The sequence below is a fragment of the Martes martes genome (genome assembly GCF_963455335.1).
Source record: "Martes martes genome assembly, chromosome: 7".
Classification (NCBI taxonomy): Eukaryota; Metazoa; Chordata; class Mammalia; order Carnivora; family Mustelidae; genus Martes; species Martes martes.
Window position 1 is genome coordinate 118,265,874 of NC_137894.1, and position 24,610 is coordinate 118,290,483.

Below are 24,610 nucleotides of genomic sequence, written 5' to 3' on the forward strand. Positions count from 1 at the left end.
CCTGGAGAGTCCAGGACGACTTCATGCAGGAGGCGGCTTTGAGCTGAGATTGAGGGGGGTGGGAGTCTCCCAGGCAGGGGAAGGTGGGGAGGGGGCTGCCGGCCAAAGGAACATCCATGGACTGCGGGGGCATGACCAGAGCATTGCTGTGTTGGGGCACTGGCTGTTGAGGGCCGCTGGAGAGCCTGGCTCTTTTCCACTGAGCACCCCTCACCCACATTGTATGTGTGGTTTCGATGTGCCAAGGTCTCCTCCTTTTATTCCTCATTCAATCAGCGTATTGTGTGCCAGGCACCATGCAAGACACTGGGGTACAGAGGTGAGAGGGTAGACCTGGGTCCTGCCCTCCTGAAGCTCTAAGTCCAATGACAAGTGAACAGCCCAGTGAGTGTGGACCAGAGAGACCTAACCTAGCAGGGGAGAGGGGCGTACGAGTTTCCTATGGCTGCTGTAACAGATTGCCGTCATCTTAGTAGCTTAACGCAATGCATGTTTATTATGTTGTGATTCTGGAGGTCAGAAGTTCCAAATCTGTCTCATTGGGCCAAAATTAAGGTGCCGGCAGGGCTGGATCCTTCTGGAGCCTCTAGGGGAGAGTCTGTTCCTTGTCTTTTCCTGTTTCTAGGAGCTGATTTCATCCCTTGCCTTATCACCCCTGCTTCTTTTCTTACTTGTCTTTCTCTGACCCCTGTGCCTCCCTTTTGTGATTACATTGGGCCGACACTGGTAATCTGGGATAATTCCTTATCTCTAGATCCTTAACTTAATCACACTTGCAAAGTTCCTTTTGTGACGTAAGGTAATGTAGGCCGAGGGCCCAGGGATTAGGATGTGAACATCTTCAGGAGCCATTATTCTGCCCACCACAGAGGGGACAGGGGAAAAGGGGGGGAGGTGCTGCCAGAAGTAGTATTTAACCCCAGCTCTGTCAAAGGTGGGTCTGTGTGGAGGCGGGGGAGTTCACTTAGGAGGCTGCTGGATTGGCCCAGGCAAGCCGTCGTGATGGCCCCCCCCATGAGGTTGGTGATCCTGGGAAGGGTGAGAGGCACAGGGGACTGAGATGCTGCAGGAGGGTAATGAGTGGGAAATGTGGGGGCAAGGTTGAAAGAAACCTAGACAAGACGTACTTCAGTATCAACAAAGGTTAACAGGAACCTGAAAGTCGTGTTTTTTTCGGGGAAGGACTAGCAAGAATATGATGCCCACCGTGCTGATTCTGACTCTTAAATCTTTCAGTGAGAGATTCCAGACGGTTTTGCATTCAGTGAGTCAGAAGGAAATCTAACATTTTACGATTTTATTTGCTAGAATCGTGTCCAATTAAAGGCTGATGTTCTGCTTGGTTTTCAAAGAGAAAAGCTGATTTTGAGGCTGCAGGAGGAAAGGCAGGTATTTGCAGACCTGGATTCCTTGAGGTGGCCACCCTTCTGGCTGGATGTCCTCAGGGTCATCGGTGCTCTGCACAGGGAGGGAGTCACATTCCGTGCTTTTGTTTGTCTTGAGTTTTCCAAGGCAGAGAGCGAGCAGTCCGCTCTCTTGAGTGGGACTGTTTGCTCCACTTAGGTAATTACCTAATACCATGCCCTAATACCTTATTTACACAACAGCCAGGCTGCTCTATGACAGAGGCCATAATAAGCATTTGTGTAATAAAGGCAGAGTGAAATCGAACGCGTTGCTGTTCACTGCTGCACAAGACAGTTCTCCAAATTGCATGATAGCGTCGTGTGTACAACACGACCCTGCTCTTCCTGCCATTCCAGAAAAGCCTCCAGCTTCACAAATTTATTTCCAAGGTAATGAGATTGCCCTTCTAGAGACCAGGGACCTTTGAGAATTCGATGTGTTCTCAAACCGAGAGGAAATTTCTTTTCCAATGGCTTCTTACTGGAGGAAAATAGACACAAAATTTGGTCACTAAAGTCATCGCATTTTCTGTTGAGAAATGCGCTTAGAATCTATTTTATTATTCTTATATTTTTCTAGGAAACCAAGTTACTTGACATGCAACATCACTCATTGTTTACTTCCCTCCATCCAGTCCCCTGTTTTTTGTTGTTGTTGTTGTTGTTTTTCACTTTGGTCCTCTTCTGAAACCCAAACTTCTTTTAAAGATTTTTTATTTATTTATTTGACAAACAGAGATCACAAGTAGGCAGAGAGGCAGGCAGAGAGAGAGGGGGAAGCAGGCTCCCCGCTGAGCAGAGAGCCCGATGTGGGACTTGATCCCAGAACCCTGGGATCATGACCTGAGCCGAAGGCAGAGGCTTTAACCCGCTGAGCCACCCAGGCACCCCTGAAATCCAAACTTTCTTTACTGTGTCTGAGTTTTGACTCGTCTGCCTGATAGGAAGCTTGCTCTTCTTCCCTTTGTTTTGTGACCAGGACCGGATGAAAGGGACTCTGAAACTCGCTAGACGTTCATCTCCTCTTTGCTCTTGGTGTCCTCCGTCCTCAGTGGGTGGACAGAGTAGCTGGGCATCCGTTTCCGATTTATTCCCTCTCCAAGTTGCACAGCGTGTCTGTTTTTCAAATATGATGGTCTGTCCTGCATCTTACACATTGTTTATCCGAGGAAGCTTGAGAGAAGAAATGAATTATAAACCACGGAGACCTGGATTTCAAAATTGGGCCCTTGCAGAGAAATGTAAGAATGTTGAACTCAGTTACTACTCCTTTTTTGAAACCCCCGAACTCCTGGGGCTCCTTTTCCAAGAACTCAAACAGGCACCTCACCGCTGATCAGATTCCCTCGCTGCCCAGCCTGGTGAACCAGGTTTCCACCCTCCCGTTTGAAAGCTGGCTTGAGAAAGACATCTGTGCTTTGTTTCTGACAAGTCGCGTGTCTTGTATTGATCAACAAACTCTCTCTTCTCTTGTCCCCTCCCTGTTTCTCAGTGGCCGTTCCGGCAGCAGCGCCCCCCGTGGGCCAGCCCAAGGGTGCCACTAACGGGCCCTACGCCACCCCGCGCCTCTCCATCTCCTCCCGAGCCACGGTGGTAGCCAGGATGGAAGGTGCCTCCCAGGGGGGCCTGCAGACCGTCATGAAGTGGAAAACCGTCGTCGCGATCTTCGTGGTTGTGGTGGTCTACCTTGTCACTGGCGGTCTGGTCTTCCGGGCTTTGGAGCAGCCCTTTGAGAGCAGCCAGAAGAACACCATTGCCTTGGAGAAGGCGGAATTCCTGCGGGATCATATCTGCGTGAGCCCACAGGAGCTGGAGACGCTGATCCAGGTGAGTGGGGAGCGAGGCAGCCACAGCTGAAGGGACAGCTGCGGTTTTGTCCTTCGAGCTCACTGAGTTTGCTTCGGGTTGAGATGCTCCTGATGGTCGTGGTGGGTTAGGGAGGGTCTCTCCGGGGAGGTGACATTTGAGCTGGTACCTCAAAGGAGCCAGAGAGTGAGGCATGCAGTGATGTGGGGGAAGGGGACCAGGCGTGCGACAGCCTCCATGCAGCGATGTTAGGAACAGGCTGGGTTTTGCGTCACGTGCTTTTGGATGAGGTGGTCGGAGGCAGCAGCGGGCAAAAGGGGTTTGGATTTTCAAATTCAAGGCCACTTCTGTGTGCTGATTAGCTTCCTGGTTCAGAAGTCTGGGCTAAGACACTGGGCTAAGAGGGTGCTTTAGAAGCCAAAGAAGGAATTTTAAACAAGCAGGGATGTATTAACCTGTCCCCCTGAGAATGGAGTAAAGATGGCCAGAGGGCGGATGGGAGGCTGTTGGTGACTCAGAAGAACCGTTTTGGTGGGTTTATGGGGACGAAGTAGCAAGGATAGCAGTAGTAGTAATAATCAGGATTGCTGGTTTGAACACATTGCATTAGGCACTGACTGAGGTCCTTGCAGACCTTGGATATGAAGAAAAAATATCCATAAACAGATGGAGGCGGAGACCTTTGGGCTACCATCTAGAGAAGCAGGGCAATGAAAGCGGGGGTGGGGGTGGTTGGGAGGGTCATGGGAGACGGAGTCATCTTGGGTGGTATGATGGGAACAGATGAGACAGGAGGCTCCGGAAGCCTGGGAAGGGCAGGGAGCCTCATCCCAGAGGGAGGAAGGGGAGTGGTTGAGAGCCCAGTTGGGGGGCTGCATTGTTCACTAGATGGAGGATGGCTGCCTTGGAGACTGAGGTTTGAGTTCCTATCCTACACATGCTCCTGAACCAGGAAGTGTAGGTCCTGGTGGAGGGCCGTGACATATATGGAGGCAAGGGAGATTCCTATCTTTCCAGGGACTCTAAGGTTTGCAAGGCAGAAGGATGAGAAAGATGGGTCCCGTGACTCCTTCCGGTGGGGCCACCTGCATTAAATTCTAACGGCTACCGCAATCCAGAATATTGCAGGATTGCAAGACTGACCTGGTTATTTGTATATTTATTTCAAAGTATATTGACAGGGTACGGGAAGTATGGGGCTCCTTATGATCTGGAACTTTCGTAGCAGTTGTCTTCCTTTAAAGACATTTTGATAATCTGACTTGACTCTTACAACTAAATAGAAATATACATTTCCCCACCCTCGGGAATAAATATGATTTCATATCTATGATCCTGTAGTTTTTATTAAAAAAGAAAACTTTAAAATGCAAAAATCTAAGGGCAATATTTCATATTACTCTTTCTTAGATAGCTTTGTCTTTTTCTCCCTCTTTTTATGAGAAAATGGTATCAAATTTGTGATGATGGGGCGTATTGTACCAATCTGTGTCAGATTTAAGATGTCATAGAAAATGAGGGAAGCAATTCTGGAGTACTTTTAAGTAAGAAGGGAGTTATATGTGTTGTTGTGATATGCGGTGAGATCCTTTCTATTTAGTTGCAATACATAAAATAACCTAAAAAGTCCAAATTGAATCTAGATTCATGCTTGGATTTTTCCTTCCTTAGACAGTGAGGTCTTGAGGAAAAGATTATGTCATATTATCTTTGCATCTATGTGTAGCCTATGCATTGCTTTGTATCTAATTATTGCCCAACAGAGAACTCACTTTGGATTGAGATATCAAACTAAATGTATAACATTGGTGATACCACGAGATATCTGAGATTACTCATGCACTGGTTTATTTGTTTATGTATTTCCATTCTTTGGCTCTCTTCTTCATGAAAGAACTCAGAGGCCAGAAGGGACAGGAAGGGAGCTGTACAGATTCTAATTCTAGTGCTGCCATTAAAACTTGTCCCCTGCTTTGGTCTCAAAAGTTGCTCTGGGAAATGAGGGTGTGTGTGTGTGTGTGTGTGTGTGTGTGTGTGTGTGTGTGTATGAGTGTGTGTATGCATGTGAACACACACGCATCTTTAAGATCATTTTTGTAACAATTAAAAAAAGCTACCTTGTATTAGACACGTGCTGCAAGCCAGATACCTTACACTCATTATCTCATTTAATCATTCCAACAACCCTCTAAGTTGGCACCATTATACCCATTTTATAGGTGAGGAAGGCGATTCTAAAATAGCAGAGTAACTTCCCAACCCCCAGCGTGGCTGAGCTGGGATTCAAAGTGAGGTCTGTCTGACCTTGTCCTTCCTCCCCCAATGAGTCTATAAGGTCTTCAAGTGGTCTTGCTTTATCATAAAATCAGCTCTCTCTTAAACATTTGCTTTGTGTCTAATGCTTGCCAGAATTTTAGCAGAGTCAAGAAACACTGGAGTTCCCTGCTTCCTAACAGAAAGCATCTCTCTCTGTCTTGTCCCCACACCCACTGAGTGTGAGCCTTGGGCTTGGGATACTTTAAGATCTCCCGCCACCGTGATGTCAGGATTTATACTTGGGTTTATCTACAGTCTTCTTCATAACACAGGTTAAGCAGATTTAAATGCTGAGTCTGTGTTAATCAAGAACAAGTTGATCATGGTTTGCCTTTCAGTCCACTGAGTCCTTCCCAGGATGAAAATGTCCACACTTGCGGACGAGGGGGAGCATTCTTTCGCTTCCTGTGTCTGAGCAGCATCGTGTATAGTGCTCATTAGACACTTCTTGGAAGGGTTTTCAGCATGTTATGTTCCAAAGTAGAAACATAGTATTATTGTACTTCACCGAAGTCTGGAAGGAGGGACTGACAGGTAAAAAAATGATATTGATGGTATTTATCTGGTAATGTCAGGACCCTCGGCTGGATTGAGTGAACTCCTCATAAGGTAAGCTAGAAGGTGTAATTCATGTTATTAATAACAAAAACAGAGTACCCAGAATGGCTTAACTCCCATGAAATGCCATAGCTGAAAATGGCCATAGCTGGGGGAAGGGGCTTCCAAAAGAATTAAACCACTGGTGTGGGGTGCCATGGGACTCTGGAGGAGACTGATGGGTCAACGTCCTGAACCTGATTGCTGTTATGGAGGGAACTATCTCATTGAGGAATTCATACATACATTCTGGAAGTTCCTATTGTGTTCCTGTGTCATCAGCGCACATGCAAGGTGCTGGGGATAGAAAAGAGGAGAATAAAATACACCATGAACAAGTTACTAACCTCTCTGTGATCCAACTTCATTATCAATAAAACGTGCCTAAAAATCCCTCATCCTTGGGGTATTGAGAAGATTAAATTCTGTAATTCATCAGAAGTGCTTTGAACAATGTTGGGTAGGTGGTGAGAGCTCAAAAAAAAAAAAAAGATGGTTCTTTCTGCTACAGCTGCTTCTAGTATTGTTCTGGGAGCTGAGTTTCAGGCAGTGGTTTTTTGTTTCTTTTTTTTTTTAACTGTTTATTTAAATCCCAGTTACTTAACATACAGTGTTTTATCAGTTCAGGTGTACAATATAGCCATTCAACAGTTCCCTATGTCTCCTGGAAGTCGAGGGGTTTCGGCCCCCAGGGGGCATCTGACAACATCTGGACACATTTTTGGTTGTTGTGACTGGAGGGGGTGCTATTGGGATGTGGTGAGTAGAGATCAGGGAGGCTGCTGAACGTCCTGAATGCGCGGGACAGCCCCCAGCAGAGCAAGGAATTAATCCAGTCAAACGTCAACAGTGCTGAGGTCGAGAAGCTCAGAGAGAAGAGGCACATAAACCAACGGTGGGAATTTACTGCAGTGGTGCTTCCCCCAGTGTTATGGTGGTATAATTGACATACATCACTGTAAAGGCTTAAGGTGTACAGAAGAAAGGTTTGAACATATATTGTGAAATGATTACCGCTGTTTGCTTGGCATCCATCACCGAGTATAGACACAATAAAGAACAAAAGCAAAAAGAAAAAAAAAACCCAACATTTCTCCTTGTGGTGAGAACCCTCAAGACTGACTCTCTTAACACTTTAACTGTGCATCACATAGCGGTGTTTGCTATAGTCATCAGGCTGTGTTTTACATCTCTGGGACTTATGTGTCTTACAACCCGAAGCTGGTACCTTTTGACCACCTTCTTCTGATTCCCTCTACTTCCCCCTTTGGCCTCTGATCTCTTTTTCTATGAGTTTTGTTTGTTTCTTTGTTTGTTTGTTTCTTGTGGTTTTTTGAAAATTATTATTTTTATTTTTTAGATTCCACATACAAGGGAGATTCTAAAGTGTTTGTCTTTCTCTGTCTTATTTTACTTAGCCTCATGCCATCACGGTCCGTTCATACTCCACTGTGTCTATGTACTACAGCTTCTCTACCCACCCCTCTGTTGATGGGCACTTAGGTTGTTTCTGGGTCTTGTCTATTGTAAATAATGCTACTATGAGCGTGAGGGTGTGTATATTTTTTCAAGTTAGTGTTTTTGATTTTTTTGGACATATTCCCAGAAGTGGAATTGCTGGCTCATGTGGCCATTCTATTTTTAACTTTTTAAGGCTCTTCCATACTGTTTCCCTCAGTGGCTGTACCAGTTTGCATTCCCACCAGCAGGGCACAAGTCTTCTCTCTTCTCCATATCCCCACCCGCAATGGTTGCCTCTTGTCTTTTTGATGATGACCAGAGTGAAGCTATTTGAAGTACATAAAAAATGCAGGTCCCAGCGAGGCAAATGGAGGTCAGGGAAGTTTCTGTGGCTATTTATCTCTTTTAGTCCTTACAACTATTCTAGAATGATGGTCTTTTGTGCCCATTTACAGATGAGGAAACTGAGGCAGCAGGCAGCAAAGTCACATGCTCAGTGTCACCCATTTAGTAAGCAGAAGTTCTAGGATTTACTCCTGGGCAATCTGACCACAGATCCTAGGCTTTTAACCACCACATATTCAAACAGAAACATGGTCTATGGGAGGAGGTTCATTCTGCCGGCTCTGGGTAAAGGGCATCCCAGGGGTGTGTGTGGTCCATTGAGAGAGCTTCAGATGGTCAGATGGTAGAGCTGTGGGGAGCTCTCAGGTCCCAGCAGCAGGGAGAGGTGGTAGATGGAGGCTGGAGAGGCGAGTGGGGCTGGATTTGGGAGCTGTCCACAGAGCCTTGCTGAGGAGTTGGGCTTTATGCCCTGGGAAGTGGGAAGTCACTGCAAAGTTTAAGCAAGGCAGTGACATGATGAAAATTATTTTTCAGAATAAGAATTCTTTTAGCAGTGGGGACTTTGAGTTAGCGGAAGGAGACACTGGAGGAAGGAAGACCCATTAGAAGAATATTAGAACATCGGGGGTGAGAGAGGCTGAGACACAGAGAAGGGGCCACAGGGAAGAGAGTCAGACAAAGAAAACTTGCAAATGACTTATTCCCACACGGCAGAGATTTCTGGAGTGCGTGCTCAGGGCTCTGCACCCCTCCTTGTTCAAGCAGAGCCCCGTGGGCAACGTAGCTGGCGATGAGCAACCCGAGCTTGGCACTTTCCCCTCCCGTGTTAAATCTCGTTCCCACTTCCTGGCTGGGTGACTTGGGGAATAATCACCCCAGGCCTCAGCTTCCCATCTGTCGACTGGAGATGGTGGTATTCCTGTCCGTCTGTTAGGGCGGTCTAAATTGTGGGCAAAAAGTTCAGTTACTTTTACTGCTGTGATCACTATTATTTATTTGTTAGGGAAGAAAGAAAAAAAGAAACCAGAAAGCCCCTAAGGTATATCCATCCTGGGGGCTTGTTAAGGGGGCGGAGAAGAAAGGTTCTAAATGCCCTTTGGGGCATCAATCTTAATTTTCTAATTAACGAATTTTCTCAGTTTGCTTCTACTGTTAAAGTGTGAAGTCACCTTCATAGAAATTGCTTGGCAAGTGCAGGCCTGGGCTGCTAACACCAATGGGGCTGTGTCTTTGTGGCTTGAGCCCAGGGAGGCGACATAGCAGTTTCCTATCCCATTTAGAGGGCTTACCATGGCCACCTAGATCAGCATCTTTATCCCGAGCTTTGGTGGGGAGGCTGAGCCTCATATATATTAAATGGAAACCGATGCCAGCTTCGCTGATTGCTGTCGGCGCCAGCCCCCTGCCCGAGCCTCCCACCCACATTGTTCCTCATGTGGTTTGGGAAACACTCCGGAAAACTCCCGGGACCCGGAAGACTCAGGTCGCCCCCGAGGCGCAGGTCAGTGGAACGACAGAATGGCCATCGTTCTAAGGTGTGACTGAGTGAAAGGGCCTGTGTCCTCTGACTGAGGGCCTGGCTGAGTTTATCCCCGACTGAGGTTTGTGGATCTTCTAGTTTGATGCCCTGAAGCAAGCCACTTCACTAGAGCTGGGGCTCGGCCGCTCAACCCAGAGTGGACACATCCATTTCTGGACTCTCGCCCCTGAGGCGACCCGAGGGAGTCTGCAGATGACGGTAACAGAGCGATTTCCTGCAGAGCTGTCCTAGTCATGAAAAATGGCTCCTGCTTTTTGGTCATTCACTTTCCCCGAGGCACTGTTCGAAGTGCTTCCGTGTCTGACCTCATTTAACCCTTGTAGTGAGCCGACAGGTAGGTTCCATCGCCATCATGCCATTTTATGGATGAGAAAATTAATTCCAAGAAGTAGCTTGTCCAAGGTAAGTAACAGTCAGTACGTGGTTGAATGGGGATTTGAGCCCTGGGACCCCTGACTGCGGAGCCCGTAGGTCTGACCATTGTGCTATGCTGCTTACTTGTGTTAATGCAGAGTATCCCCTATAGTATATCTGGGCCTTTTCTGAAAGCTTTTACTCCAAGGGAAAGACTAGCGGGAGGAGAGATTTTTAAGGAGGCGTGGGCTGTCTTACTTGGTACTGTAGCAGGTTTATGTGGACCATTGGATTTTCAAGAAGTGGGTGTCTAGGAGAGGAAGGAGCATGGGTATGAAAGTTAGGTAGATTTGGTCCCTGACCCCACTGAACCTAAGGCTCCTCCTCCTAGGAAAGGGTGGGACAGTCCTTCTCATTCAGAACAGGAGGAGGAGGGAAGGACATAACCCACACAGAACACTACCGCCTGGCATCTAGCTGGCATTCAGTAGACTATTTCCTTGAACTTGATTTAATGGTCACCCAATCCCAAGAACCTCTTGATTCTCACTGCTCTGACTTGCCTCAAATGCTTACTTCCTGCCCCCAGTACAATTGTCTTAGAAACTTCTGTCGTGGCTAGTCTTGGAGAAAGCAGATCATCTTCTGTGATCCTCAAAGCATAAAACCATGAGGTGGCCTCCCTGACTGATGGGGAGAGGGATCCATGCCCCAAGTCCAGGTGGATGATGCTAAGTAAGAGTTGTTTTTCAAGCTGTGAATGCTTAAATGTTTTAAGGCTCTGAATGTCTCGAGTGTAGCTTGTGGGGCCACATGACTGTCTTTTCTCCAGGTAATAGCCATGTGGGAGGGAGGGGTGATTCAAGGGAGTGGGTGTAGTGTTGGGTGAGGTGTTCACCAGGGAGGACATGGGCATTTCCATTGTAGTGCAGGCAACAAGGATTCCTCTCTCACCGGAGGCCACCCCTGGGGGCAGCTCGTGTAGGCCCCCCAACATAAGCAGGCTACCTCACTGTCTGGAAAGTTGACTTTTTTCCTGGTGTACTTCATTCAGACCTTGCTTTGGCAAGTTCCGTAACTTCTCAGAACCCTCTTGACCTCAAAATGGTCACTTTCTCTTCATAGTCTCTTTATCTGAAGAAAACCTGAAGCTTTCATCTGCTGGCCTGGGCTAGGTCTGGAATTTCCTGGAAGTATGAACCTTTGGGTGTGGGTGTCTCTTCTCATCCTACTATAGCTCCCCTTCCTTGACTGGTTCATGTCTTTTTATGTTGGTCAACAGGACCTCTGCCATTGGTTTTCCTTTTATGATCTCTTGGGAATTTGGATCCTTTGCTAGAAAGTGATTAGAGTCTTAGATACTTACTCAGTCCTCTGGTATACTGATGCATTTCCCTGGCTCTGCTCCTTGGGCCTGACCCCACCATGCTTTGGTGGGACACAATTTCATTTAAGATACAAGCAGTTGTGTGAGAGGACTGGCTACTGTGTTATGTCCTGGGTGTGGACATTGAATGCTGTCTTGATGACCCAAGCTGCTATTCTGCAGATATGGGAGGACCAGAGATCAGGAGCTCTCAAAGTCGTCTCTCCAGGAGCAGCAGATGTTGGTTAACTCGCATGAGCCATGAACATTCCCCAAGGCCGTGACATCTACCATTTCCTTCTTCTGCCAAGCCCCAAATCCCTTAATCAATTACTCCCTCATTCACTCAATCATTCATTAATTCAACAAATTTACTGATTTCCTGCTGTGTGCCAACGTCAGTGCTAAGTCCTGGGGACACGATGGTGAATAAAAGGGGGGACATACAGTCCCTGACCTCTTGGAGCTTCTAGCTAGGATGACCAGTCCTTTCAGTTTTCATGGTTCTGGAATACTTATTAGTAACATCCCTTTCTCTCTCAAAAATGTCCTGGTTTGAAAGATAAATTTTATGCTTACCCTACTGATAGGTAGTAAGGGAGACAAACCTTGTGCATGTAATCACATGAATCAGTATAAATAAAACTGAGATGCACACTGCAGAGGAAAAGGGGCTGTCGGGCACATGAGCAGGGGGATGGGGATTCTAGGCGGGGGAGCTGAGTGCCAAGACCCCATGGTGGGAGGAGGCCCAGGATGTCTGAGGACTTGAGAGAAGAGGAGCGTATATGGCTGGAGGTGAGTTAGCAAAGGGAACTTGGTAGGAGATTAGCCTGGGGACAGGTGGGGGTCAAACCATGCAGGACTTCATGGGAAAGCCATGATCGTTTCAGGCAGCAGAGTGGCGTGATCTGATCCATCAGTACATGGCCATTTTGGTCCCTTACATAAACCCAGAGGTTAGCAGTGGTTGTCTGGAGCTGATTTTAAACCGTTTATTCATTTAATAACTACACATTTATGGAATGCCAGTGATGGGACTCTGCTGAGTCTGGGGCTCTGGATTTTGGAACTGATTTACCTTCAGAGGTGCCTAAACTCCAGTGCTAGGGGAAGCCCTCGTGTACCCTCCACAGTGGGCGGTACCCTGGTTGGCCCTGCAGCACCCAGCACTCACGTGTGCCTCGGCCTTTAATAGACCTGTGGAGGGAACATCGTTTTTCTCATCTGTCTCCTTCCCACAACTGTGAGGTCTTCCAGGTTGAGTCTGTGTCTTTTATCCATATATCCCTCATGCCTGGCACAGCAGCCAGCCCATAGAAAATGATTGATGTTTGAGGAATGAATGAAGAGAGCTTTTTATATCTGTTTTGAAGACCAAGAGTCCTTTATTCAGAATCTTCGCAGAATCAAAGCAGAAAATTATTTTGTTTCTGGGCAATAGAAGTCCTTTCTTTTTAGTCTGGTTGCCAAGGTACTTCTCTCAAATCATCTTTCTGCCTTTTTTCTACATGAGCAGATTCCCTTGGTGTCCCTAACCTCCAAAGCTTTACATATTTAGGAATGCAATGATTTTTTAGAAAGATTTTCTTTATTTATTTGACATACACAGAGAGTGAGATAGGTCACATGTAGCAGAGTGACAGGCAGAGGGAGAGGGAGAAGCAGGCTTCTTGCTGAGCAAGGAGCCAGATGTGGGGCTTGGTCCCAGGACCCAGCGATCATGACCTGAGCAAAAGGCATGTGCTTAACCGACTGAGCTACCCAGGTGCCCCAGGAATGCAGTGATTTAAGGGAAGCATGGCACCCGAGCCCAGATTCAGCAGTCTGTGGCCATCCTTGCTGGGAGTCAGCGTGCAGAGTCAGTTAACTCTTCTCCTTCCCCACCCTGGGGCATCCCTTCTTCCAAGCAGCCTTTTGTGCAGGAAGTTCAGGCCACGGCTGAGGCAGCAGGTGACCTCTGTGGAGTGCAGCGTTGGGTCTTTTGTGCCCAAGGACACAGCTCCGATAAAGAGAAGTGACCCCTCCCGGCTGGTGCCCTGAAGTCAGAGGCGCTGCCCTTTCTCCAGCGAAGTGGTCATGCGGAAGATTGTTCAATGCAAGCAAGATCGGGCCTGCAGCCCCCGGCCTGTCTCTACAGGCCTCCTCTTCATTACTATTATTGTTCTTATCCTTGAGGCTGTGATTCCATCACTGTCTAGTGAAGTTCTAAAGCTTTTAAGCCAGAAATTAAAGAGCTAATGGCAATTGGCATGCCATTGGAAAAATGAATTTGCAAATGAGGATTGTATTCAGCACCCCCAAAAAACTCCCATAAAAATAAAACAAAAACCCAGAAATGAGTGGTAGGGTGTCCACATTTCTATACAAATGGGCATGTATTTGAGTCTCATTTAAAGTGAAGTGGAAATCTTACTTAGTGAGATTTTGACAGTGTGTGGCTCATATAATTATTTTCATTAATTACAACCAAATTTATTCATTTAGGTATTAATTGAATTTAATGAATTTATTAATATTAACTGAATTCCTGTCACGTACCAGGTGCTATGTTTGGCTCTAGTGATTAGAAAACAATAACAAAGGAAGCAAGATGCCTTCCCCTATCTTCCAGAATCTTCCAGTCTTGTATTAATTTGGTCACTAGCTAACATTTGCATGGTGTTTGCTCTGGCCAGGCGCTTAAATATTTTATCATTTAATGTTTACGGTGGCGCTTCGAAGTAGGGGTAAGAAACTGAAGGGATTTGTTAAATAACTTTCCCAAGCTCCACTGAGAGGTCGAACTGGGATCTGGAGATGAAGAGTCCTGCCTCAGAGTCTGTGCTTTTTAACCACAATGAACCACTCATGAACAAGGAGACTGACTTGGCTTGAGGAGTTAGTTGGAGTCCATTATGGCTGGTGCTAGAACAGAAGCAAACAGTCAGGGCCTTATTCACAGAGCAGGAATCTCAGACTCAACCTGTGGGACCTCCGAAAGGACTGTCATTCACTGCAGAGTAATGATTAGCTGTTGGTTGTGCTCTAGAGGGACGTGGCTTTGTGTCCTCACATACAGTGTTGAGGCTGGGTCAACATATTCTGTCGAAACCAGAGTTATGGTTATGGTTATCCTTTGGTTCTGTGGTTAAAAGTAAGTTCTGAGTCTCTTTTGAGATCGAGGAAAATTCTTTTCCTTTTCTGTGGACAGAAGTGATGGAGAGCTTGATGAGGTAGTTTAACTTTATGGAGTGAGGACTTAACCTTTCATTCTTTGAAAAACGAGGGCCAGACCACAAATTCTTACTTCTCTCTATTGTCCTATTTCATGGGGAAGAGGGTGCCATAACGGATGAGCTTTAGCACAATGTTTGCACGCCGGACAGAGAACTGTCTGGGGGAGAGACCCTGTCTGGGGCAGGGTTGAAGGGTTGTACATTCAACCAGTCCCAGCAATGCCACTTATTAACTTCTACAACTGTGGACAAGCTACTTCTGTTTTCTGTTGTCTCGTTTATAAAACGGGAGTAGTAATGTGACACTTGACAGGGGTTTTTTTGTGGAGGGTTGAGTAAGAGAAGAAGGCACATTGCAAGTGCTGGCTACTAGGATTATTTTTATGAGTATTCTAGAGCTTTCTTCAAAGTCTCTGGGATAGTCTCTGCTTCCTTCTGTCCCCAGATCAGAGTGCACTCATTAGAGATTATAGGGGCTGACACAATCTTCGAGGGGGCACAGGAAATGAAATATTAATTTGGGATTATGAGGAGTGTACATCAAGGATCCTAGGACCAGGGTGACTTTGCAGTGACATTTGGCAAATTTGTTCCTGAATCCGTAGAGGATGCGTCCAAATGGAGATGAAAGAGTGACAGTTAATCAGAAAATTTATTGATCTCATCAGAGCACGTATGATACCCCAGTTCCTTATGGGCTTGATGCTTTCCTCATGGTTTAAACTTTCCCTTATGTAGTCAAAGAGAGAGAGAAAATTAATTCTATATTGTGAGGTACAACTTGGAAAGTAAAAGAGCTCCCCCAAATATGGCTTGATCCCACATGACAATATTTAGATAGATTAGTCATTAGTGTATACCCAGGTGCTAATGATTTTTTTTTAGACCAAATCTTTTTTTAACGATTATTTATTTATTTACTTGAGAGAGAGAGAGAGAGAGCACCCTCGAGCACACCAGTGGGGGTCAGGGATGGGAGGGGAAGGGCAGAGGGAGAGAGAACCTGAAGCAGACTCCCCGAGGAGCATGGAGCCTGATGCAGGGCTTGATCTCAAGACCCTGAGATCATGACCTCAGCTGACATCAAGAGTCGCTGACTCAACTGACTTAGCCACCCAGGCACCCAGTGAATTGAGTTTTAGCCCATTTACCCCCACGAAAAATTAACTGGTGGTAGCAAGGAAAGCCACTTGTCTAAGATCATAGGTTCTGGAAGTGCAGTCTAGCCTGCCTTGGGTTTTGCTCTTTTATTCTCTAAACAGATTCTCTACTTGTCTTGTCTGTTCTACAGGTGCCTTCACTTTAGATTTAAAACCAGGCTATAATGTTTTGATGAAAGCCTGCTGTCGGGTACCCCAGGAAGGGCTAATATTTGCACATATAACTGGATACAGTTAGGATAGCAGGAAAATACACACTGTCATAATATTCACCAAGGCACGGAAGGTGCCTCTTGCTTTTTGTTTTTATGGTCTGGCCTGGTTTCTGTGAACACTTCTTTGTGGGAGATGCTGAGGGGGTATGGCTGTAGGGGGCGCAGCCTGGGTGGGAGCCCACTTGCTCTCTGCAAGGCAGGGAGCTGGGCCGTGACGGTCTGCAATGGGGAGAAACGAGAACACTGTCTTTCCAGAGAGGCTGTCTTTCCAGCATTTAGGAAGGCGATCTTCTTGTTGACAATTCTAATAGCATTTGCTTGCCAGCTGTGCCATGCACGAGCTATGGGACCGCGGTCAGGGGACTTGACTAGTCTCAATCTCAGGTGCCCCAGGGGGTGGTAGTGATGTCTGTCTCACAGCGTCATCATGAGGGCTAACTGAGTTCCTCCGTGCACTGTAAGTGCTCAGAAAGGATTCCTGTTATTATTAATATTATTATTTACGAAATGAAAGGGCACACAGCTCAATGGTTTATATCCACTGGAAAAAAAATCCTGACAACAACCCTGCAGGGAAAGCTTTCCTCATGTTATCGATGAAGAAACGGAGACTCAAAGAAGCTAAGTAACGTGCTCAGGCTGAATATTTCCCACTTTACCGCAGACTCTCTCTGTTGCAAGAGTAAGTGCTGATGGGGGCCGTCCTCTCCACCTCTGGACCGAGGCGACGACCTCCTGCTATCTGCCACAGGCGCGTCTTGCTGGGGGGTGGCTCCGGATTTCCTCTCGGATGCCCTCCCACTGTTGGAAGTATTGTGATGTCCTCTCACACTTGGACATAAACTTGCCCCTCTCCTAGCAGCTGAGTATTCGCTCCCACCGCTGTGAAATATTTATGTGAAAAATGCTTCTGGAGCAAGAGAAATAAAAAGGAACCACGATGAACAAATGAATATCCTGCTTCCAGTTCTTACCTGAGGCCCCTCTGCCACAGACGCGGAAGGAGGCGGAAAGATGTCCTGTCCTGTTACAGGGGTTTTGGATCATTAGGGGCATTTCCGAGTGGTAATGAACGTGTTCTGCCAATTGCCTTTCTCTGTCTCACAGGGTTTGTGGCTTGCCTTCTGTCCATTAATGGCTGAAAGTGTGCTCTCTTTTAATACATCTATGAAGTCACTTTTTGTACCCACTCCCTCCTCCTGCCTTGACCTCTGGCTAAATATCTACTTCATAGACCCCTTTGTCGACTGTGCCCTCTCGGGACTAAGAATGTGGTAGGCACAGGACCAGTTTTGGGTTCTCATATGAGGTCCTTTCTTTTTGTCCTTTTGGTATAAACTATTAGTAAAATGACCCTATGTCCTGAGCTCCCCCTGTCTTGTGGTCCCAGCATGGCCCTTCACAGAACCCTTCTTTACTGGGCAAGTGTCCTGGGTTGGACTGTGGGTCAGATGATCACTCTGGCTACTGGTGTCCAGGCATATGGCACCGATCGGCTGTATCCATCAGCCAGTCTCAGACACGAAGAGTGATGCTTTTTGCACCATTTTTTGCTTTTCTTTCTATTGCCACATAAGGCAACAGAAAAACAGATTATCTCACCGAGTACACAGATCATCAGAGAAAAGCCACAGACAGTTAGTGGTCCCCCGTGGGTCATCATTCATCCCACTGTAGTGCTAACACTCATGATGGTATCTTGCGCCATCTGCAACAGTGATTTGGACGGCCTGGCATTGCCTAATGGGATTACAGCATTGGGGTGGGAAGGGGGAGCTGGTGAGGGTACCTGGTGGGGGGTCTCCGAGGGATACCTTTGCCTCCTCTCTTCCATCAGCCTCAGACCCACCTCACTTTCAGAGGGGCTGCGGTTTCTTTGTTATACCTTTAGGGTGGTCTTAATGCCTGGGGTGGTGTTGGGAGGATGGGGGAGGGGGACAGACTCTTTTATCTAGTTGTTCTTCAGTTTTATTGAGATATGATTGATATATAATGTGTTAGCTTAAGGTGTACAGTATAGTGGTTTGCTACATTTGTATATTGCAAGGTGATTACTACCATGGAATTACATTATAGCTTCATCATGTTACATAATTACCATTTCTTTTTTTTTTTTTGTGGTGAGAGTACTTAAGATCTGCTCTCTTAGCAACTTTCAAGGGTATAATGCAGTATCACTAGCTGTGATCACAATGCTGTATATTGGGTCTTCAGAACTTACTCATCTTATAAGGGAAAGTTTGTCTCCTTTGACCAACATCGCCCATTTCACGCACCACCCAGCCCCTGGGCAGCCACCACTCTATTCTTTTAGTTCTTGCCCCATTCATGTTAGCTCCCCACCTTCTTCTTTTTTTTTTTTTAAACAATCATTATATTTCTTTTGTGGGGCTACTTTCTTATTACGTTTCTCTGCTTTTACAAAGAAGTAAATTGCATGGCCTAAATTTATTACTTTAGTTTGTTCATTGACTTATTAATGATCTGAGCATTCACTGATGAGTTGTTTACTGGGTGGTTGGGTGGGTGCTGGAAATTCCAACTCAGAGGCTAAAAAGGAAATTAAAGAGTGGGTGGAATTAAATTTTAAAGTAATGCTCTCTTATCCAGAGTACCCTTTCCCTGAAGCTCTCACATCATATCGAGTATAATTTCTTTTTGGGTCCTCATAAGGGCTCTCTGAACTTGATACTGGTTGAGCTTATAAGTGTACACATGATGCTCATTGGGTCTGAGATTGTGGCCTAACATCATGCTGCTGTTGGTCACATCTCCCTTATAACTGATCTTTTAAGTGAAATAGTACACAGCTCAGATGCATCATTTCATTATCTATGTGCTCAGACATTTCTAATGGGTTGGCTTATCTTCACTTGTGCAGCCTGAACGCAGAGAAAAAAAAAACATGAGAGCGAGTGCATTTCATTTTAAAATGTTTTACTTGAGTTCAAACAATTAAGATGATTAGAAAATACTTTAAAAAATTAATAAAGTTGGAACTCTGAACTCCATCAGAAATATTCTGAGTTAAAAATGATGCCATTAATTCAAGTGCTAGTCTGTTTAACCTGGGTTCTCTTTCTGTGTGTATCGCTCATGTGTGCAATTTTGTTTTAATTCTGGTGGTTTGCTGGAGTCTTTCTGACCCACCCAATCCAGACAGAATAATCAAACCTTATTCCCAGGACTGGGGATTGTCCAAAGCTTCACCAAGGTCTTGGTGACTTGTTGGAGAGTTTCTTTTTCTCCTTGTTTCGGGTTCCAAACCTTGTTTTGGTCCCATCGTGCCCGTAAACAGCCTTTATATTTAATTTCCACAAAAGCACTTCCTGAAAGTATTTGTGTGTGTAGCCCACTCTACTGTAGATTTGGAAAGTGAGAGAGGGATTTATATCAGAGATCTAAGCAAAGTTAAAGTTAGATGCCGGATGGACCCGCCTTTTAATGTCTCCGGCTTTGCTGCCGCTGAGCCCGAGCTCCCACGCATCCGTGGACGCTCCTCTCTCACCTTTACTTCCTTATCTTCCTGCTTTTTCAGGGCTTTTGCTCTCTTTTCTCTGTTTCTTCCCTCTCAGGGTATAACATCAATTGTTCCCCATGTTTATTTATTTTCTAAATTTTATTTTAAATGTAGAACAGTTAAGCTCTCTCCAGCTGCAGCAGCCAAATGAAGGTGGGTGCCTGCATTTACATGTGGTCTAATTAGAAATGATCCTTTGAGAGGTCCTTCTGCCTAAATTCTTGGGCAGTCGCGGTCTTCCTCCTCATTTCTGTCTGGAGGTGAGCACGGAGGTGGGGAGAGAGAAAGACTACACAGAGAGGAGAGGTCAAAACTATGAGTTGGGCCAAGTCTGGATTTGAATTCTGGCTCCACTTCCCTGCTGTGTAGCCTAGGGCAAGTTACTTAACTTTGCTGAGCCTGGTTCCCGTCTCAAATGTGGGGATAATATTACTTTCTTGCAAGTTGTAGAAAGGCTAAAATTGGATAACACACAAGTTGCAGGAAGGATAAAATGGAATAAGACTTCTAAAGCACCTGTCTGCACACAGGAACTCAACAAATGGTAGTTTCCCTCCCTTCCAACTGACACATGCTTTCCTTGAGGGCTACATATGTAAACATTAAATATTTATAAATTGCATAATTCAAATAATGAAACTTAAAAAAGCATCTTCCTCCGGCTTTTTTGATGAAACAAATAATCATCCCCACTTGTCTCTGCTGCAAATCTGTACTTTTATGTGCGACTTATGACATTTAGGTACATTTCTCAGCACAGGAGTCTTGACTGAAGCCCAACTCTCTATGCAGCTTCATAGATGTTGTAAATATTAGCTATTGATAGCGTGCCTAGAGCTGTCCCCAAGGTTTTCCTTGCAGGTGGGCCTGGCACGGCCGAGCAGGTAATGAGCACATCAACACTAGTTAAGGCCTGTGATTTGGTCTGATGGCACTCACACAGCACAGTGAAAATGGATATTTTACCAGCAGAAGTATTTACCAGCAGAAGACGGATATTTTGCCATCTGTCTTGCTCTAAAGCAGAGCAGAGCCTCTGATGGGTAAGTGATAGTCATCAGTTAGGTCTGTTAAACATGGCCTAGGAGAGCCTGTGTGCATCCTGCGAAGCCGGATTTTAAATCCTAGGGTGCCAGGGTTTATCCTAGAAACAGCTTGCAGTGGACCATCTCATGTTCTTGGGACCAGGAAAGAATACACTTCAACAAAAGAGATTTTTATTTCCCTATTGTCCAGTCAGTTGTCTAGGGGTCTGCCAGATCTAGCCGGAGGCCTGCTTTTGTAACACCCATGAGCTCAGAATGGTGTTTGCATATTTAAATCACTGCTAAAGGAAAAGAAAAATAGGCAAAGGAAAAAAAATAGGAAAAGGTTGCTGATCCCTGGTCTAGAAAGTTTGAAATATCTCAGATTCGTGAAGGTGAAAGGTAATGATCATTGGCTTTTTCAGTTAGTCTGATTTGTGGCAGACGCTCTCTGCCTGTTTGAACGAAGCTCTGTGAGTGTTATTCAGGATACATTGAATTGCATTTCAATATTTAACTGTGACCTGTTATCTCCACATGGGGTTATTCCAACTTTGTTCAGGGAACACTCTCTCTATTTGTTGTTCCAAAAGTAGCTCATATGTTTGTCACCTCCCTCTGAAGGCCCCACCTGTCACTTCCTCACCACAGCTGCCTTGCTTGAAGGTTCTTCGACCCTCTCCCCAGGCCTGAAAGGGGCTGGCAGAGGCCAGCCCAGGAAGGGCTGCGGATGTATTTTGCATGTTATTCTGCACATGCGGGGTCTAGGCAAGGATTTTCAGCTGGGGAATGTGTGATCAAAAGCCAGTTAAATATATGTGGTGCAGGAGTATGAGCCCTAGGAAGAGGGTATCTGTGGGGGCTGCGGTACATGCATGGAGCCTCCTGCAAGAAGTGGGGCCCAGACTGGACTCTACAGGATAGGTACCATTGCGGGAGGGCATAAACAAAGGTCCAGAGGTATAAGGGGATGTCTCGTGGAGTTGACCTGCCTTGGGTTGGAGCTTTTCTAGTAGTGTGAGATGAGCTTGGATCCTCAGTGTGGTCAATTTAAGTGCATTTAAGGTGTATGGAATTCCAAACCCTGTAGCCAGTGAGGAGTCATTGTCACTTATTTTAAAAGGAGTGTGTGTGTGTGTGCGCGCGCGCGCACGTGCACACACACACACACACACACACACACGCTGCACGTTGGGGGCAGGCGGGTAGTCAAATGGCGGTCACAAAATTGTCTACTATTTGTTACCCACTAGCTCGGTGCTGGGCCCTGGGCTGAGTGCATTACACAGACGTTCTCACCGAGTCCTCAAAACTCTGTGGACAAAGGCATTATTATTCTCCATTTGCAAATAATGACATGTACATTTACGGAGGTTAAAATAACTTGTCCATGGTTCTGAAGTTAATAATGGGCAGAGCCTTGCTGGCCTGATTTAAGAGCCCAGGCTCTCACCTCCTGCCATCCTGAAACAAGCTCAGCGTAAAACATTTTAACAAAACAGAAAAGGGAAGAATGAAAAGCAACTGAAATCCTGCCTTCCAGGAATGACATTTTGGGTGACAATCTTTCTAGACATCTTTCTATATACACAGTGATGTGTACGTATTTTGCATAACCCATGCCCAGATTGCCTAAATCCTGTGCCTGCAAATTTTACATAAATGGCACCATACTATATAGCCTAGTATTTTTTTCCCACCTAAAGGTAATTTTCTAATTTTAGTAAGTGTGTGTTTAGTATTTCATGTTATGACTACACCCACGTTCATATAACCAGCCCCCTATAGATCATTTCAGTTTCTTTCTTTTTTTTTTTTTTTTAAGATTTATTTACTTATTAGAGAGAGAGAGAGAGCGCGAGCATGTGTGAGAGTGGTAGGGGAGGGGTGGGTGTATGGGGGAGGGGCAGAGGGAGATGTAGAGAGAGTCTGAAACAGATTCCCTGTTCGGCGCGGAGCCCAGCTTGGGGCTCCATCTCATGAACCTGAGATCGTGACCCGAGCTGAAACTGAATCAGACACTCAGCCACCTGAGCCATTCAGGCGCCCGATCGTTTCAGTTTCTTGTGCAAGGAAAGAATTTGAGAGTTTTTAAAAAAACTTTTTAAATTTTTAACTGAATCTTGTGCTTTCTCACTCTCTTTGCAGCATGCCCTTGACGCTGACAACGCAGGAGTAAGTCCAATAGGAAACTCTTCCAACAACAGCAGTCACTGGGACCTTGGAAGTGCCTTTTTCTTTGCTGGGACTGTCATCACCACCATAGGTATCCCTTTGTTTGCTAACATCTTTTTGTCTGGGGGCCGGCCTGAGAAATGGCGCTTGGTCAATGTTTGGTCCTAGAACCCTGGCAACTGGAGGGTCACAGGAGGCTCATGACACACTGTCGCAGAGAAATGCAGGGGTTGTATATAAAAGTCAAAGCAGACTAAAAATTACATTTTTTAAAATGAGAACTCGAGAGCCTTTAGTTTGAGTGGACCTGAGGAAATGGTCAGAGTGGAAAATCAAAATATGGACTGGTCAGTGGAGCTCTAATTCCTTTAAAAAATGTGTCCTTTTACTAAGGTTGCTTATGAAAGAACTCCAACGTTCCACAAAGTTTAAGGAAACACAGCCGTCTCTGCCCCTCTGCCGGTCCTCACCTCCCCTGTGGCAATGCTCTTATCTCTTTTGGTTGATTATTTTGATATTCATTTCCTTGTCTTTAACTACCATGCTTGTATTGCCACTTCCTGAATTTTCAGTGTTCGAGGTTGTTTCTTGACCTCCAGCTGTGGGAGGGGAGAAATTACCGTGGTCCCCTCATCGATGCTTTTGCTTTTTGAGGTTTCATTTGCCCTGGGTCACCTGTGTTTCAGAAGTGGATGATTTTCCTTCTGATGCTGCATCAGAAGGTCTGTAGTGACCTCACTCCATGTCACAATGCCCGTGTCATTCAGCTGACTTCATCTCATCACGTGGGCATTTTATCATCTCACAGAGTCACAAGAAGAGGAAGGGCGAATACAATACTATATGATATTTTGAGAGACCACATTCACAAAACTTTTATGAAAGTATGTTGTTAAAATTATTCTATTTTATTATTAGCTATTGTTTTTAGTCTCTTCCTGTGCCCAATATATAAATTAAATTTTATCATAGGGATGTATGTATAGGAAAAACATAGTATATATGTCCGTGGTTTCAGGCTCCACTGGGGGTCTTGGGACATATCCCCTGCAGATAAGGGGGGATGACTCTTTCTCCCTCACTGCCCCACTGTAGAAGGGTTCTCTTCCTGTCCTCCTATCTTCCCAGTATAGCTTAATTAAATCAGCTGTCAATGTTTGCCTGATTTTTACTAGGTAAATGCTCTTTATAACTGATCCTGTGGTGATCTATACTTACCTCTTTCTTGCATGAATTTTTGTCTTACTATATCTGTGTGTGTGTGTGTGTTTTTCTGATTCCTGTGGAGTTTTATAATTTTGTGTGGGGGTTAACTTTATAACCATACATAACATGGTTTCTCTTCTTTAAGCAGTATTTGTTAGTTCCCTATCCTAGGCGATGACGTCTCTTCTTCTCTGCACACAATTTTAGTTGACACTATCCTTTTAATGTTTACTTTAAAAAAAAAAAGGTTTTATTTATTTATTTGACAGAGAGAGAGATCACAAGTAGGCAGAGCAGCAGGCAGAGAGAGGGGGGGAAGCAGGCTCCCTGCTGGGCAGAGAGCCCGATTCGGGGCTCGATCCCAGAACCCTGGGATCATGACCTGAGCCGGAGGCAGAGGCTTAAGCCACTGAGCCACCCAGGTGCCCCTTAATATTTACTTTTAAGTTATTAAATATGTTTACGGTTCTCTTCAATAATTTGCTCAATTCAAATGGTGACTCTTGGCTCTCAGTTATTATGTATAATGCAGTCAGTGAACTTACTCAGCATCTTAACTTCTTTTGCTCTTGGGCTGCTGATTATTACTCACTGACTGTATCATTCTATAACATCACGGTATATGATTTATATTCTGTTCCGTTACCCTGATACTCACACTTATTTTCAAGTCACAGTTACCCATATATGTTTTGTCATTGTTCCTCTCTAGTCCTTCCGTGGCTTTCCCTATCATCACTTGCTCAGCTGAAACTCATTTTCAAATAGTTGCATTAAGGATGACTCATGGAAACAATATTCCCTGACATATTTTGCTTTGCTCAAAATGGCGGCCTTACCTTCCTGGGCCAGTATGGTTGGAAATGAAATTCTTGGCTCACATTTTCTTTTCTGTGGATC

At 45.5% G+C, this 24,610-nt stretch overlaps 1 protein-coding gene across 2 annotated transcripts in view; it reads left to right on the top strand.

The window, feature by feature from the left end:
- The window catches only part of KCNK10 (potassium two pore domain channel subfamily K member 10), a gene marked incomplete at both ends in the record, with an annotated part of 126,340 nt that overhangs the window by 55,661 nt on the left and 46,069 nt on the right, over positions 1–24,610 (top strand). For both annotated transcript variants that reach the window (XM_080808956.1, XM_080808955.1), the window contains 2 exons: positions 2,899–3,233; positions 22,478–22,595. In XM_080808956.1, the coding sequence (XP_080665082.1) occupies positions 2,899–3,233; positions 22,478–22,595 (453 nt within the window). The remainder of the gene's footprint in view (positions 1–2,898; positions 3,234–22,477; positions 22,596–24,610) is intronic.